General features: G+C 44.9%; 1 protein-coding gene across 1 annotated transcript in view; it reads left to right on the top strand.

Moving 5' to 3' along the window:
• Positions 1 to 14297, top strand: part of DOCK2 (dedicator of cytokinesis 2) — a 400191-nt gene that overhangs the window by 327436 nt on the left and 58458 nt on the right. Inside the window, exons 31-32 of the mRNA XM_080942111.1 lie at positions 5697 to 5797; positions 5889 to 5947. Coding sequence (XP_080798237.1) covers positions 5697 to 5797; positions 5889 to 5947 — 160 coding nt within the window. The remainder of the gene's footprint in view (positions 1 to 5696; positions 5798 to 5888; positions 5948 to 14297) is intronic.

The following is a 14297-nucleotide window of genomic DNA, read 5'->3' on the forward strand; positions in this document are numbered from 1 at the left end:
TCAGCCTGAGATGCCTCCTCCAGGGAAGTCCTCAACCCTTAGAGCCTATGCTAACAGAAAGTAACAGAAGTCACCTAGTGCAGGATCTCAGGGCCATGTGGTTTCCTGCCTGCTCATCTGAGATGCTGTGTTTCCATCAGCCTGGCCTCTCGAGCTCACCAGAGGGATAACATCTATAAAATGCTAACTGTCCTCCCACCTCAGGACAAGCTGGGAAAATTTACCAGTCAGCTTCTGTTGGAATAGTTCCTCTTTACAGAGCCTGCCCTGCTTGGCTCCTCTTTGGGATTTCTCGAGTGACCCTGTGGTTATGAGCTGCCACTTAAGCCTCTTGATGTTACTTTAGGCACTAAACATTTTGATGATTTGAAATCATCACTCTTGCTCCTCCAATCCCATCCATGTTTTTTTTTTCCCCTTCTGGTAAAACATGACTACATAAGAGTAAAAAGCCTTGTACTCACAGCCACTCTGTGCTCTGTGCCTGGTGTATGATGTCCCCTGGGGGAGATGACACTTGCGCTAAGACCCATGCCATGTACCTTGCTGAGGTCGAGATGTCTTTGTTGGGCTGAGAGGATGAATGTGATCTCTACACAAGGTTCTTGATCTCGCCCATGGCCTTGCATTCAGATCTGGGAAAGGAAGTGACCGATGTTCACGATAACTTCAGCTTCAAGAGAACCTGCCATAGGTTATACACCAGCTCATAAGAAATCACGGTCAAAGACATTCAGCTACCCTGCAAGTTTGATACCATTGCTGGATAGCTTCTCTGAAGATGCAGGAATGAGTAATACCAGGAATCCATACCCAGAAACCCTGACATCAACACCTCTATGCATTTGGAATTAGGAGCTACTTTGGTTGATACAAGCTTCCACATGGGACTATGGTCACACTATAGATTCACTATGGCCTTGGGTGAGGCTTTCTCTTCAGATGACAAATCTTTTACAGAGCAACCAAACATGTCACACTGGCTGTTTAAAACCAAGAGAAAGGTTTTGTTTTCTATGCAGATACCCGTGGTCTCCGTGTGTTACAAGCCTGTTCAGAGAAATGGTTATGTCCATGGTGTTTGAAGGAACAGCTTGGAACAACATACCTGGGGGCCAGAAGGGCAGTGTGTGACTATAAAAAGACCAACTGGTTTGCCATTTTCCCCTGATGTGAGCAGTTCTAACCTAAGGACCTGCTGTTCTGACTGTTGCTCTCCTCCATGGTCTTAGGGTCAACTCCAGTTCTCTAGGCCATTCTTTTCGGTTTCATAAAACTTTCCCGAAAGAAATTATATGTGCGCAACATACCTAGGAAAGGGATATGCCATATGTGTAAAAAACTCATGAACTGTGTGGTTTTAGGTAAAGGACTTCACTGTCCTGTGCCTTGGTTTCTCCCATGTTCAATGAAGATGCCCTTAGCAACTCTCTAAGCAGTTAGAAAGGTTAGGTGAATTGATTCATGTAACTCACTTAGAATGGTCCTGGCAACAAGAGCCATTTAATAAATGTTACCTTGTTAGCATCGTTTTGGTGATGGTGATGCTGCTGCTGGTGGTGGTGATGGTGGTAGTGGTGATGATCATAATGATCACAGTGATATTATGAGCATCAGGGATAGGAACTCAGGTCAGTTCTTGACAGGCAAGCCAGCCGAGAAGCAGCCTTTTGATCCTCACAACATAGCTGGAGGCTGTCACACCCACAGGATTCTGTAAACTATGGAAAAGAGCTAGGAACCCAGAATCAAATAATTCTTTCCTAAGGAGGCTTCCACAGATATTTAGAGAAAAGTACCCCCAAACTGGGTCACTTTTCAATCTTCTCTTTGCTCCCACATCTTTTCCTCCCCACATCGAGAATGGATTTGTTCTTTGTACCCTGCCTGAAACACCCTCATCTTCTTCTTGTGGGCTCATCTATTATTCATGTGACACCAGCAGGAACAGCTTCTATCCTGGCTCCCACTGTCCGGAGCCAGAACAGGGGAAAGGAGATTAGCCCTAACCTCGCCTCTGAATAGTGGTTTTGTGATTCAAAGGGCAAAAAGACAACAACTTCATGGGTGCTACTCCATAGGAACCAAGGCCTGGGCATCATAGAAATGGTGATTTCTGCTGGAAGCAAAGATCAGTGGTGCCCTCTGGATGCTGGGAATGGATGCTCTTGATTCTTTGTAAGGTCACATGGACCAGAAGGAACTACACATTTACCTTGTCAGGGACTTGTGCTGCGGGTCCAGGCTACTTCACCTCAGAGTTCTGCAATTCCACTACTGAGCGTAGGCTCACAAGGAAATTTGAGCCAAGGGGACATAAACATTCTTATGTTCACTGCCAGGAGCCACAGGATGGACATGGCCTCATTCCACGTGTCCATCAGTAAGGCGATGAGTAAAAGGAATTCACTCAGTTGTGACCTTGGCAGTGGTGGCTATCTATAACCTGTGATGGGCCTGTTTGCATGGAAGCTGACAGACCCCATGGCAGGGTGGTCCCTCTTGCTTCTGGATCTGTCCTTTTGCAAGTCAGGCCTGTGGTATCTTGAAACACTGCACAGTGGGATACTACTCAGCCACAGAAGATAAAATGCTACCTTTGCCTTAGCTTAAACAGACCCTGATGTAGAAAGACACACACTTTGTGACTTGATCCGTATGTAGAATCTCTGAAAGCCAATTTTGTTGGAGCAGTAAGTAGAGTAACAGTTATGAGAGGCTAGGGAGGGGTCAGATCCAGGATGCTGTTCAGTACCCACAAAGCTGTAGCCATGAAGGGGGTATGCATCTGGTGTTCTTCACAGTAGAAAGCCTAGGCACTCATACCAAAGTATATATCTTAAAGTGGCTAGAAGACATACCACTGAAAATTGATAAGTGTTTAGGTGGTAGCTACATTAATTGCCCCAGGGGTGTGTGTGTGTGTGTGTGTGTGTGTGTGTGTGTGTGTGTGTGTGTATGTATGTATGTATGTAAGTGTGTATACACATGTATCTAAACTTCCCATTTGGAACCTGTGAATTTGTAGTATGATGATGTGGTAATTCATTCCAAAGCTTTTTAAAGCAACAGAGGACAGGAGTCAGATCAGCTTGGCTCCTAATGACACACTCACCAGTAGGACAAAGCAGTTGTGTTCTCTGTGGTCCTCGGGGTTTTTGTTTGTTTGTTTTAATCTCTAAATGTGGATAGAAATACAAATTTTTGTTCATTCTCAGAAGAATGTGCTTTTAAAATTATTTTAAATTATGTATATGTCTGTGTATGTAGGTGTGTGTGTGTGTGTGTGTGTGTGTAGGTCTGTGTGTTACCCACAGACTCCAGAAAAGGGCATCATGTCCTCTGGAGCTGAAGTTACAGCCACTAGTATATGTCATATGGATGCTGGGAACCAAACACAGGTCCTCTGCAAGAGCAGCCCATACCCTTAACCACTGAGATACCATTCCGGCTTTTGGGGGATTGGGGGTGGGGTGGAGATTCATAGGAGTACACATGAAGTGTGACCCTTCCCTGTGAACTCTTTCCACAAACACTGCCATGACACAGCTAGGTCAGACTTGCAGCTGAAAATCCTAGAGATCAAGGTGACCAGGAAAGGACGTCTTCACCTCTGTGACCTTGACATTTAGTAGTGAAGATAGGGAGTAAAGTGTGTGTGTGTGTGTGTGTGTGTGTGTGTAATGAGGACGTGTGGCAGCAGATCTGCTTTAGTGTGCAGCACTGGGTCACACTTTTGTAGGGATTGATGTCTAAACTTGTATGGCAAGAGTCCATGGGAGTTTGCTGGGCAGGATTTCCTCATTTAGTCCTTATAAGTACACCCTTTGGGGCCCATTATCCTCGTTTTCCAGGTGAAGGAACTGAGACTCAGGCAGGTAGGATAGCATGCTCCTGACAGTGGAGTTGGTAATTAGGTTGTAACCCTGGAAGGCATCCTGATGGTATCCACAATTTAAAAAAAAATACAAGAAACAACCGACCAAACAGACAGCAAATGACTCTACCTGTCTGTGTTCCGTGGCTCTGTGATTCCAGCACTAGGAATGTGCACAGTAGCTAGAGAACTGGGACCAAGCTATATGTCTACAAATAGGTTGAATGTCTATATGTCTATAAATGGGTAAAACTGAGGTAATCCTGATATCAGAATGCAATGACATCAGAATGCGATGACATCAGAATGTGATGACATCAGAATACTGTGCAGTAGTAAAAGACAGTGAAGCAGATGTATGTTGCTCCTGGGGAGACACAATATTGTTGGGTAAAGAGAAAAGCAAAGAGCAGCAGGCTGGCTTTGTGGTTATTGTTGTTAAAGATGCTTTCTTTTATATTGTTAATTAATTAATTTATTCTCTTAACATCCTGATAGCAATCCCTACAAATAACCTCTCCCCTTCTCCCCTCCCCTTCTCCAATGAGAAGGAGGAGCCTGCCCTGGGCCGTACAGTTAGGCTTATGGAAGGTTTGACTCTAAGCAGTTGTGACCTTGGCAGTGGTGCTATCTATAACCTGGGATGGGTCTGCTTGCATGGATGCTGACAGACCCCATGGCGGGGTGGTCCCTCTTCCGGATCTGTCCTTTTGCAAGTCAGGCCTGTGATGTCTTAAAACACTTTCTGCTGAGCATCCAAGCTGCCAAACTGTGCTTCAGTGTGAAAGGAGCTACTTGGGTGTTGAAAAGAAAACTGGCAGGTACTTTCAAGCTCCTACTGAGGTTTGTGCTCTTGCGAACCTCATGTTAGCTCATGTTGCCTTTGCTGCAGCCCTCTGCAGTGAGTGCCGGGTCACCCCAACTTTGCAGATGAGTCTGTGGTCCACATCAATACCATCATCACCATGATCATCCCTCTGATAAATTTCCATATGTGCACATTGGATGATTCTTTTGCTCCATGTCACCACAGCTGGGGGAGTGGCTTCCATTACTGTCCTTCACAGTCAGCATCAGATCATATGCCTACAAAACTTAACAGCAGCTGAGAACCATCAAACGGGTAGAAAGAAGGTTCTAGCGGGACACCCTCACTCTGAGTGGTTTTGGGTACGCCAGTCTCTAGGTCTCATGGCCCACTCCCGAAGGTGTGATTCTACACATCTGGGCAGGCCAAAAAAATCGATACTTCTAGCGTGTTCCCAAGGGATGGTCCCAGAACCAAGCTTTAAGGACTTCGACCAGAGGGGAAGGCAAGAGCGAAGTGCTTTAAGACAGCATGGATTGTGGGCTGGCTCCTATCGGGTAGATCAGGGAAAGCATCCTGTGAAGCTCTGACTTCCTGAGTAGCCTTATCTTTCACACACCTATACTTTCGGGGCAGGAAGCAGCTCACCAGAGATCCCAGCTGGGCTGAGTCATTTGTCTTTCATAAAGCAGAACAACAGAAGTACCACAGTCACAAGAATGGAGCTCTACAATTCTCCTTGACCAATCCCATTGTCAGAAGGAGGCACTGCCAGGGCCTAGAGAAACCCATCCATTGTCCTTGCTTTGGCCAGGATGTTAATTTTGGAGTCCATGCAATTTAGAGAATTGCAGAGCACACAATTAAACTGGTCTCGCCTCTGTCTTCTGCTGACTTTATAAATTATTCACGTTAGCCAGCATTTAATATGCCTCCCCTCTTTCAGACCCCCCCGCCATGACTGTTCTCTCTCTCTCATTTTTTTTTTTTTTTTTTTTTTTTTTTTTACAGCTGTGGAACAACTATTTTCATCTGGCAGTTGCTTTTATCACTCAGGACTCTCTACAGCTGGAACAGTTCACACACGCTAAGTACAACAAAATCCTGAATAAGTAGGTTGCATTCTTGGATTGTCTGTGAGTAGGGGAGCTTCATGAAACACTATGGAATAAGGTTAAAAGCCAGCATTTTTGCTCCTTTCAGGTACGGGGACATGAGACGGCTCATTGGCTTCTCCATCCGTGATATGTGGTTCAAGCTTGGTGAGTAGGCATCCATGCCCATAAAGATGCATCTTGATGTGTCCAGTGCCTTCCTGCAGACCAACCCCGACCCTGTCCTTCCCAGTGTATGTGAATCTGTTTCTGTGTGATGCCCCAAAGGCTTATGAAGTCAAACAGGAATTGATAAGAGAGAAGGAGGCAGGGCTGCTGTCACGCATCCCGGGAATGCTTGCCGATGATTGGCAGTAGCTATTCCGTATCCTGCTTCTTGGGCGATACTTTTGAACCTTACAGGGCTGGAGAATAGATTCTCCAGGAAATAATGAGTCCAGAAGCTGCCCCTGTTGCAGTGAGCTGCAGGGGTGGCTTGTGGCTATTGGTGAAGGGAGGGATGGAAACAGAGGAACCTTTATTGGCCATTCTGAGTGAGGTCTGACTACAGAGATACTATAGAAATCTCATATTGCACCCTTTAAGATCACCCCCACTTTCTCTTATTGATTATGAAACACAAAGGGGGAGTTGTTTGTCTGAGCTCAGACAATTGGAGATCTCAAGATGTACTTCTTATTCTAGGAGAACAGAAACCAGTACCTTGCTTATAGAGCAAATTTGGGGTGAAAGATGGATGGGTGGGTGAACTGATGTCCACAAAACGTAAGAACTTCTGTCCCTGACATTTGGCTTTCTCTTTGACTCTCTAGTGTACAATTGCCCTGCCCTAGGCTTAGCTGCTGGCCCTTTTTAGTTGAAGGCATTTATAAGTGTGTGCGTGTGAGTGTGTGTGGGGGTGGGAGGGAGAAGAAAAGGGAGAGGGAGAAGAAAGTTGGCTAATAAAATCTAAAGCAGAGTGAAGGACCTAGGCCCAAAGCAGACTGTCACAGTTCTGTCTGAGCCTTGCTTGGTCATGTACAAGCAAAGCCTCAAGCAAGAGAATTTAATATCCCTCATCCTAAATAAAAGAAATAACACTGTCTCACAAGGTCATAAGAGTGAAGACTGGGGTGGATGTAGCTGTGGAGGTCTCCACACTCATGACATAATTGTTATTCCTATTTCTTCTCTGACCCAACAAGGTGGAACCTAATTGTGATGTGGTGTTCTGTTCACCTTTGCCATCAAAATTCAGTCCAGCGTATACTATTAAGGCCCTCAAAATGGGTTCCAAGCAGTAACCCTAAACAGGAAAGTAGGGAGAGCTGTATAACCCATAGATGTTTAACAATGTGGGTGTTACCAACATTTGAAATAGAATAGCCTTCGGTTTCCCTAGGTACGTCCATCCACAGGGTCACACTGGGGAACCGGGTCATCTCATTGGGCTCTAGTCTCTAAGATGCTGGTGATGCTCTCCCCAGCTGTAACTACTAAAACCTCTTCAGATATTGTGACATCTCCCTCAGGCCTATCTTCTTATTGTGTGTTTTGTCTGGCTCCTTCAGATAAGGAGAGGGCTACCAGAAATAAGAAATGGGTTGTCTCTTTTGCCACTATTTTTAGTTGGCTCTTTGTAACTATGACCAAAATAGCCAAGAGAACAACTTGGAAAATTCCTCCACTTGACTCATGGTTTCAGAGGCTTCAGTCCACCAGCCTTGGCTCTGTGGATTTGGAGCTATGGTGAGATGGAACATCATGGTTACCTCATGATGAGAAAAAAAAAAGCCAGTTTGGGGTGGCAAAATATAGCCCCACCCCACCATACAATGACATACAACCACAGACCTACTTGTCCCAGCCAGACCCCGCCTCTTGAAGTCTCTATTTCCTCCAGGAAAAAAAAAAAAAAACAAGAAGTTGACACCAGCTAGAAACCAACCCTTTAACACCGGAACCTGCGGAGGGCATTGTGTGTTCAAATCCTAACATCATTATTTCCCAATAAAGCAAAAAATATATATAGAGAGAGAGAAAAAAAAAGACATGATGTAGGTGCAGACACATTCAAGAGCACAGTGTTATATATAAACTCAGTACAAAGCAACAGCCAGTGGCTGTAGCTCTCTGACAGCTCGATATCTGGCTGGAACATGAGCCCATCACCACTACATCTTCTGTGTTTCCAAAAGAAGCCAAAACCTTAGATCCTTCAAGGCATTTTCCAGTGTATGAATATCACCAATGAGTAATTGAATGTTTTCAAACTATTCCAGAGTGGCTTTCTGGCTTGCACACTTCATTTCTACCAACAGAGATGAGCGGAAGCTGCGATGGGTTTCTGTTCCCAGCTCCACACCCCAGGCTCTGCCAGCATCTCAAAACGAGGAACCTTTTGCTTTGTGTGTCCCAAGCAGTTCCTCACGGCCTGCTCACCTATGAACATCCTTCACTGGGTTGTTTTGCACCCAGAAGATTTTATTTAGATACAGATTCTGTTTTGGCAGGGAGTCTTGTACTCCCAATTATGCTGATGAATGAAAAGCTGTTACCAAATATTCCACCTGCTTAGAATCACAGAACACCAGAGCTGGAAGAGCCCTTTTGAGATCATATTGTACAGAATTTTTCAAGCATTTATTTTTAGCTGAGGGCCAAAAAAAAAAAAAAAAAAAAAAAAAAAAAAAAAAAAAAAAAAAAAATTCATGCTCAATAAGTAAATGGTATAAAGGTAAAAATATTATAATTAAGGTGATCATGGAGCAGAAAGCCCACTATAAATGGCTTTCTGATGCCCCAAACAGACCTCTGAGGATAATTGGAAAAGGGATTTATATGATCCAACCCTTATCTTACCAGTGAGGAAACCAAGGCTCAGAGAGGAGAAAGAGCTTGGCCATTTAGTGGGTTAGCATTTGGCCGTTTAGTCGGTTCGAGGTGGAAACCAAACAAACATGTTGGCAGGAGTGCTTGCTCAGGCACACCACAGACATCTCTGCTGCTCAAAATGCCTGCAGAATAAATTAACGCCATTAAAAGACCTATCATCTGGAGGCTGCAAGAAAAGAGCCATTGATTGCAGCTGCCTTTGGGGGTGCTTATTTGCTGAGATAGCAAGGAATTTCTGAAGAACAATTTTAAGAACAGAGAGGCCCGAGCCACCCTAGTGTCATCTTTATGCAATTTCCCCACAGCATCCTGCTAAAGATCTTGTGTCAGAGAATCCCACTGCGTTGACCCTTCTTAAGTGGCCCCTTGTTCAGTCAAATGATGGCTACGGCAGGAAACAAAAACCAAAGGAAGTTTTGACAAAGGAACCACCATTTGCCTCTTGGCCAGGCATCAGGGGAAGAAGAAACTGCATTAGTCTGAAGGGGTTTTCCTGGTATGCTCTCTCTCTCTCTCTCTCTCTCTCTCTCTCTCTCTCTCTCTCTCTCTCTCTCTGTCTCTCTCTCTCTCTCTCTCTCTCTCTCTCTCTCTCTCTCTCTCTCTCACACACACACACACACACACACATCAGGCTTCCGTTCATTAGTAACATGGCTGCCTTCTTCCTTCTGCCTTGTCACTTCAGGATTAGCAGCTGAAATCTGAGGTGGGGAGGACTCATGGCCGTCTCATTGACATCCTACCTACTGTTGCTCTGTGGGATCCTGGTGTCAGCACACTAATGAGATTAGCCTGATAATCCACACTAGGACCAGGCTCGGAGTTCATTAGGGACCGATGTACTGAGACCACTACACAGCTAATGATGGGCTTTAAAAGGTGCTCACCGAATAGCTGAGCTCTCTGGAGCTGCCTTCGCTGATTGCCCATCTCATTCTTCTCCTTCTCTTCGTAGCTGAGAGGGGGCTGATAATGTTTTTGTTTGTTTTCTCCCCCCACTTTTTTTTTTTTTTTTTTTTTTTTTTTTTTTTTTTGTTGGATTGCAGTTTTCTCAGCTAACAATGTCTTGGAGTAGATGTCGGTCATGTGACCCACAGCGGCCTTTGAAAATATCAGCAGAGACATACTTGTGTGTTTTCAGCAAAGTATTTCTTTAAAGAGAGAAGGGGAAATGAGGAAAGGGAGATGGGCCAGAGACTGGGTGCAAAAGCACAGCACACCATTATTCTGTCCTTCTTTCTTTCTGGAAGATGGTGTGTTGGCTGAAGAGGTAGCAAATGTCCTGATGTCTTGGGGACAGCACTGGGGATGGAAATGATCCCATCTTATCTGATTCACAACTCCAAACTGACCATTTTCTGAGTGTGTTCTTAAGGAGGAAAATGAGGGCTTTGGGTTAGCCTTGGTAGCTACATTTCCATTACACTCATAAATCAACTCTGGCTTTTATAGGTCATGTAGCTAGAATAGGTCGAGAGAAGCAGAAAGACACACCCAGGGTCAGCAACAAATGCTTCCTTGAGCTGCAGATAGAAAAATTTGTCTTCAGATCTCAAGTCTGATCTTCTTATGAGTAATATTTTTTTTCCCAAAGAGCTATGCTTTCGAATGATGTGAAATAATAGCCAACTAGCTCTGTTTTCCAGAGTCACCGATAACGAGTAGCTCATCGTGCATGTTAGGATTGGAAATCGTGCTTCAATGCCAGCAGCAATCATGAGGCTCAGCATCAGTATCTTCTTCTCATTAGGAAAATCTTCAGCATCCATGTGATTATAGAGAACTAATTGTAAAGCTCATCTCGGGCTTGAAGGTTATTTAACATTCATTCTTCTGGGAAGAGTCTAGGCTTGTGTGTGCTCATGTTTGCATCTATGCTGGTCTGGGAGAGGAGGCACGTGGTGGGAGTTCTTGGTGAGGAAGGCTATATATTGTTAGGAGCCCAGCGATTGATGGGCTCCTGCGATTTGTGTTTTGGAGTCCTGGACCCATGCCAAGGGTGTAGCGATCTGACTCCGGCTTTCTGCTCAGCATGCAGTAATGCTCATTTTGTAAAATGACTCTTTATTTAACCTTTCCATATTCCCTTGATTTAATGTCCAGATCATGTGCATGCAGTCATCATGGGAAAGAAAGACAGTGGCATCTTGGCCACATATTTGGGATGGCCACTCCCGGCATGCTCATGAGAACAACCAGGCTGTTGCTTTTTATACATCTCCTGAGAAGCCAAGCAGCCAAGCATTATGCTAAGCTCCAGAAAATAATGGGGAGGTTGAAGGGAAATAAGGCACAATTCATACCCTATAAGGAAAAACCACTGTCTAGATGGGGATATTTGGAATATTGCTGTTTTCTTAGCTAACAATGTCTTGGAGTAGATGTCGGTCATGTGACCCACATCGACCCCTGAAAATATCAACAGAGACATACTTGTGTGTGAAATGATATAGTACAGAAACCATAAGAAATGGCTTATTTTGGTGAAGATTTTACTTATTCATGTTATGTATATGAGTGCACTGTCTTCAGACACACCAGAAGAGGGCATCAGATCCCATTACAGATGGTTGTGAGCCACCGTGTGGTTGCTGGGAATTGAACTCAGAACCTCTGGACGAGTAGTCAGTGTTCTTAACCGCTGAACCATCTCTCCAGCCCAAGAAATGGCTCTTAAAACACATCCGAGAGTGAGTGGACCACATCAGGATTGAAGCAATGATGCAACAAAGGCGAGTGTTCCAGGAAAGCAACCTGAGCAAACACACTTCTCAGAAGCCTATCAGGAACGATAAGCTGCCCAGCAGAAATATGGTACAGGTTAGAGAACACAGCTATTCATACATCCATACGTGAACTAGAAAATGCTGAGCACTGTTGTGGGCAGAATAGCAGAAGCCATGGTCTGGGACGCCTTGAATGGCGAAAGATACACATGAGTGCGATAAGGATTCTTGTGGTGAGAGAACCTTGGGTTATACAGATGCGCCCGATGTAATCACAAGGTCCTCACACATGAAGAGAGAGGCAGGAGAATGAGGACCAGATAGTTGAGGAAGGTCCATGGCCATTATAAATATGAAGGTTGGAGGCCATTAAGCAAGGAATGGAAGGAGGCTGTAAGGGCTTGAAGGGGAAGGAAATAGATTCTTCCTTGGACTTTAATCTCATTCGCATGTGTTCATATATTGGTCCTTCAGTACAGGGAAATCCCATGTTAGACTTCTGATCTTCAGGAGTATGAGATAATTCATGTGTTTGAAGTTATCCGTTGGTGGTGACTTATGACATCAATAGCAGGAATCTGCTATAACCGCCTTCTAAAGGTCATGTGACTGAGGTTAAAACTGAAAACAGGCCAGCAGCAGACGCCTGGTCTCATCGATCCACCCATATTGCCGAGACATTTCCCATTGGTTGCTTGATTACAATGCTCTTTTTTAATGTCTGTAAAGGTGAGACAACTGGAGAGTGGAAACTTGAGGCACACAGAGAGTCTATTAAGGACTCTGCAGAGTTGAGTGAGCCGTGGTCCACCCATCAAGAAAGAGCCAAAGCTCTTCCTTCTATAAACTGGTCCTATTGAGATAGAACGTGGGTCAAGTATCTTGTTCCAAACAGTGTAGTATCTACATCAGCAGGTCACCTAAAAGGCATGTGGTACTTGGGTAAATTGTGTATATCTGGGAGGTGGATACAGGAGGGTCAGGAATCTTCAGCTACACAGGGAGTTCATGACCAGCGTTTGCTATAGGAGACACTGTTCTAAAAAAAATAAAGAAAGGAAGGAAGGAAGAGAATGCAAGCGAGCAATTAATTAGTTTTAACTGCACAGATGTACATTTTAACGGGGTTATATACCAATAAACTCATCATAAGTTGAAAACATTGTCAGTGAAAAATACATTACACCCTCCTCACCCACCCTAACAGCCCCCCATACTGGGGTGTTGGCTGCTTTTCCTCCAAAGTGGTGAGGCTGCTGGGAGTTGGAGCTCTCTGCATCAGTCTGACATCAAAAGAGAGGACTGGTCTACAGAAAAAAGAAAAAAGAATCCAGCTTCAGAATTCAAAATACAAAGACCTGGAACTGGAGCTCAGTGCTAGAATCCTTGCTCGACATATGCAAGGCCTCAGGTTCAATTCTAGCACTGAAAAGAAAAAGATAAATAAAAATAAAGCTCAAGGTAATTTTTCTGAAGTATATATATATATTTTTCTTGTACCAGTATAAAGCTGAATATCCTAAATTTCATCTCTTGTAAACTAGGGATGGTCTCCATTTAACATCACATTCCGGAGTTTTATGACTTTAACAGATAATCAGCACAAAACATTCTTAAGATTAAAAAGAGAAAACGTATTCTTGTGTAGATTTTGTATGCTTAGAGTACATGCATCTCTGGATAGCCGTACCTCACGTGTTCAAGACACAGGGCTCACAGCATCTAGATTGGACCTTAGGGCTCTAAAGAGTGCCTCTCAAAGTGTACTCTCAGGGACACATGTGAGATGAGGCTCAGAGTGGGGTGTGAGGCTGATACCATATGTGAAAGACCAAGGGAGAAGAAGCAGGGTCCCCCAAGAGGATGAAGACGGACTATGGAGGGAAAGCAGGTGCTAGGGGCAGATAGGGCATGAAGGGGCCCCTAGTCGTCAGATGGTCTACAGAGTGTGATGCCTTGATCACATCTGTGGAGGTGGGCTTAAGCACAGTAATGGAGGATTGTGAGTGTAAAAGCAGTGGAGGAAAATCCACCCCAAATCTCTCCCTGGTTAACTCTTTGCAATAAAAGTCAAGTAAAGTTTAAAACAAAAGGCCGAGCAGTCTGTAAGTTTCCATAAAAAGCTTTCACTTGGTGGAGGGTTAGTATTTCATTCTGCTCTCTCTAGAACCCACTCTAGAGCCGGGCCCTCTCCACACACCATCTTTAACTAGCACCAATGCTGCTGAGTTTCCTCAGGCATCAGAACACTGAAAAGCCCCATGTCCCCGTGTTTCCATTCACCCTTTCGACCTTCTGTCACGTACAATGGGATCCTGCAGGCTCAGGCAGGTTGAGTGATGTGCTCCGTACCACAAACCATGGAGTATCGAGTACGCAGACCTGACCAAAGTTGTCAGCCTCAGAGTCTCCACAGGCCTGGGAAAAGCAGGACCACACATCTTCCAGTGCTGTAGGATGCTTCTCCAAGCTGAAGTCGGGACAATAGGTAGCCACGCCCACAATTCTCCCTTTGAACAGAGTGACACTTTCTCTGCTGGTACGTCCCCAGGAGGCCTAGCAGACTCTGACATCTAAAAAGTAAGTCTGCCTTTGTTGTTGGGCGTGGAGTAAAACACATAGCCCCGCCCACTTCTCTCCTGCATCAGCCTCCTGAGATCAGCAACCTGTCTAGCTAGCTTCCTTCTCTGGTGGATCCCCACAGACTTCCTCTCTTCCTTTTCTCGTTCATTCTCCCAGTGACCTCAGATCCCCAGTGTTCACCTGAATGATGAGCAGTGCCCTGGGGTGGATGAGCAGTGCAGGTAGGAGCACACAGGGTCCCCTCGCATCCACACACTCAGGCTTTCCTTGAGCTCTCATTGACACCAGGACCCTCTGGGAACGCTGAACTGGCG

The sequence above is a fragment of the Micromys minutus genome (genome assembly GCF_963924665.1).
Source record: "Micromys minutus genome assembly, chromosome: 31".
Taxonomy (NCBI): Eukaryota; Metazoa; Chordata; class Mammalia; order Rodentia; family Muridae; genus Micromys; species Micromys minutus.